Genomic DNA, 3902 nt, shown 5'->3' with positions numbered 1-3902 from the left:
GAAAATAGGTTTACTCCAAATATAGAGTAACTTATTTTTTTTTGTTCATCACTCTATTTTCTACTCTAAAATAGAGTACCATTGGAGCAAATTCAAACTCTATTATAGAGTTATTCTATTTTAGAGTAAAAAACAGATTAAGCCATTGGAGATGGTCTAAACACGGAGTGGCTGCGCTTGATATTAAACAAAAAAATGTACTTAGTGAACAAAATAATATCTTATTATCACATGCACATTAAATGATCAAGAACATTAACTAAAATGATACATGTGAATAGTAGTAATAATTTAACAAACAATAAATTTGTAAAACATTATTATTTTTTATTATATAATCATATATGGATTTCAAAGACTTTCTACTCAAAAACTAATCACACAAGACATTACATCCGGGTACGTGTAGATGATTAAATTCATTTAAATCGTGGTTAGGCAGGTAATGATACTCGAACTGAAGGCATAAGCTTCAGCTGTAACTCGTTTAATTAACATGGTTTATATGAAAATTACCAATTGCTAAATATTTTTATAATATATAATAAAATTAATATATAAAATGTCAACAGTTTATATTTTTGAAATATCTTTCAAAACATTTTCAAAATTTTAAATTGGATGGAGTATATAGAATTCTAGGCTACAAACCTTCCCTTCAAATGCATATTCATCAAACAGAACCAAAAAAAAATCACATCTATACATCAAATAAGTTGCCGAAATATTGTTATATATCTATCCCATTATAAATACTTTGTAAACAGCTTCCCGTTAGATTTTGTCTTAGATTTTGCTTTTCTGAAGCCAAAATATAGTTAGGAGGGGAAACCAAAAATATTTTACTATCCGTTTGGAAATTTGTGAGAAAACGACTTTTTTATTAGCTTCTGCCGCAAGAAAGTCAATCAACAAGACCAACTGAGTACTGACCAACTTAATACACATATGCGATGATGTAACCTTTTGATCCTAGAAACTTCTTATTCATCAAAAATCTTTTAAAAGAATATAAAAATTCTGAGACCAAGAGGTTTGACCAATTATAACCCGGTTATAACGCTTCATTTCATCAGATCGCGTCAAATCCTTTAATCCAATTTTTAAATATTTTAGAAACGATTTTCTTTCCTATCATTAAACAAATATTCTTGCCGCGTCAAGACATATAATTTTTTTTTATTACAAATCTTGTATATTAATACCAAACAAGGTCGTCTCTCTTGTCTGTAAATCAAATCCTTCCTAACCAAAAATAAAGCAAACAAAAACCCATTGAAACTCTCCTAATCTCGCAAGAACAGCACAAGATAAGAGAAACCAAAGGATCATCAACTAAAAAAGAAATGACCAGCCCATTTAGATCTTCATGTTCTTTGCCAAGAAAATCAAGCAAGAACCCTTTTTCAAATCGTGGACTTGACAAATTCTCTAAGCTTCTCTCAGAGCTCGACCAGAAGAGGCAGAGCATCTACTCCAAGAAGCTAGATTCTGGAGGCCCGCCTCTTGTCCGATTCGTGTTCACAAGCTCCGGCGAGTGTGTCCCCGTCGTGATCAGATCATCTTACCTTCATAAACAAAAGAAGACCAAAGATGTTGCTCCTGCTGCTGCTAAAGTCAAAACAGTGGTCAACGAATCAAAAACCGAGGAAACGAAGAAAACAGAGCTTGAAACAGAGGAGAAACAGAACTGCGTTTTGAACGAGAATCTGAAGAAGATCACGAGACCGAACCGGTTCTTGCCCGTGACTGTGATATTGGTTCTTGTTTTATTGGTTTTCTTTGGAAGATCTGTTGCCATTATGTTCACCTGTATTGCTTGGTACTTGGTTCCAACGATCAAGGAAAAGAGCGGATCTTCCTCATACGCGATGAAGAAGAAAGATTTCGCTAGGAAATTGAGTATTGAAAACAGAGCATCGTTCAATCCAAGAACTGTACGTCATCATTATCCTAGCAAGTAGAATTTTCGTTTTCTGGCTGCTCGTGAGAATACTGCGTGACCGAGCAAATACGTTCTTGATTTATTTTCTTGTTACGTTTTGTTTCTTGTCTGTTACTTTCATAGTTGTTAATTTTCATACAGCTGAATTAGCAGAAAATTATGTATTTTTTTCTCTTCTTTAGATCTCAAATGTTTATAGGTGTAAATATGCAATAGGACAATGTTCTTGGTTGGTGGTTACATATTATCTACTGCCTACTGGAAACATATCGTGAACATCTATATCAAAAATAGTGTAATAACTCAAGAAACTGGTGATGATAATATTTTTAAAATAATCGTAATTGTCTACTTTCTTTAGATTTTTCTTAAATGTAAAATATATTCAATCAGAAAAACGTTTTACATCAAATGCATCATTAGATTAAAAAAATGCATCATTAGATGGAGCTTTGAAGTTTTTAGTAATTACATAATTATAATACTCATGCATATTTATCGGATTAAGATTTTTTTTTTAACGCTGAGTTATTAGAATATTACAATTATGATATGAGAAATATTACATAGACGATTCGACAACCGACAATACTACATGTCTTATGAAGATCTACGCCTAACTGTATCACATGTGGCATCCTATGAAAATCCACGTCTTACAAGATGTATTTGCACCATGTTAAAGATCCCTTGTAAGTTTTTCTTCCGTAAATCTACATAATTGTTTAATAAATCACTCTTTCTAGGACTTGAAACCGGATTACGATTTAGTGTGTTCTTGGCTGCTGTGTTATCTACTGCTAGGTAGTTTCGTCGGTGAGGTTGTCTACAATTTTACTTTGACTTTTGTGATTTTTCTCAAGTTTTGTTTTGAGTTTCCTGATAGTTTGTATGATCTACATTTTTTTTTCCTTAAATAGTGCCAGGAGCCACTACAGCGTAACATTTAATTTACAAGAATTTGCAAATTCATTATTTTGTTTAAACTCAAGTAGTAATTATATATGGTTAGGAGCACCGAACACACGATAATATAGTACTGACTAGGCCACTAGCGTGGGTTGTAGTTAAATAGTTTGTGATCTTGAAGTAGATTTAGAAATCACACTAATTATTGAACCTTAGACATATAAATTAAACATAAAACAATATTGTTCATTAAGGAGAATTTTGATAGTTTTTATCAATTTATTTTAGTGGATAGACATAAGATAAGTTTGTGATCAAAAAAAAAAAAAGACATAAGATAAGTTAAAATGATAAGAAAAAAGATTAGTTAGATATTTGATATATTAATTTGTTAGTTTGAAAGTTATAAATGTTAATAAAAATTCAGTTTAAAATGGGTTTAGATATCACATTCAAAATTTAAAATGTGATTTTCTTTATTTATGTCTCATACATTGTAATTTGTAAAATTCAATGGAAGTTTTATAGAGGTTGCGGTCCTCTCAAGGAGTTTTGAGGTACAACAAAGTCGCCTCTTCTTACTCGCTACTTTGCCCAGTTCAAATTACTTTCTCTTTTTTTATCGGATCTTATCTTGTGTCATCGTCATTTGTTATGGATATGGTTGTGCTTCTAGAAAATTTGCAATTACAAACTTTGTAATTATGTACAGCCAAACTAGTCAGAACTCCGGCTGATATATATCTTTCCAGAAATTAAAAAAAAATCAACGGTGTGACATATTTTTACCATAAAATAATATAAGGATGATTCGGATCAGTAAAACAAGAATTAGATCCTGAACTTGGGGTTGAGAATGGCGACATGCAATTCACGGTTTTCAGTGCGGAATTATCAAAACCGCCAATTGATTACCATTCACCACTGTCACTCAAAAACGCACAAAAAACTAATCGCACGTAAAAGATAGTAGTTCAGCTGAAAACGGCACCTGTGTAATTAATATTTGTTTCAATTTTTGTATACATGCAGAATCCAAAAAACGCAC

The 3902-nt window shown here is 31.7% G+C and overlaps 1 protein-coding gene across 1 annotated transcript; it reads left to right on the top strand.

The window, feature by feature from the left end:
- The first annotated feature begins 1118 nt into the window (after positions 1-1118).
- On the top strand, positions 1119-2305 carry LOC106434972. Its single transcript, XM_048739893.1, has one exon. It carries the CDS (start codon positions 1347-1349, stop codon positions 1962-1964), a length of 618 nt encoding a protein of 205 aa, XP_048595850.1. The 5' UTR covers positions 1119-1346; the 3' UTR covers positions 1965-2305.
- The last annotated feature ends 1597 nt before the right edge of the window (positions 2306-3902 follow it).

Source organism: Brassica napus, chromosome A9 (genome assembly GCF_020379485.1).
Source record: "Brassica napus cultivar Da-Ae chromosome A9, Da-Ae, whole genome shotgun sequence".
Taxonomy (NCBI): Eukaryota; Viridiplantae; Streptophyta; class Magnoliopsida; order Brassicales; family Brassicaceae; genus Brassica; species Brassica napus.
Note: the sequence above shows the minus strand (reverse complement) of the source record. Positions and strands in the feature narration are given on the sequence as shown.

Bases quoted from the DNA above. Each gene is read 5' to 3' on its own strand.
- LOC106434972 (XM_048739893.1), top strand. From the start codon at position 1,347: ATGACCAGCCCATTTAGATCTTCATGTTCTTTGCCAAGAAAATCAAGC.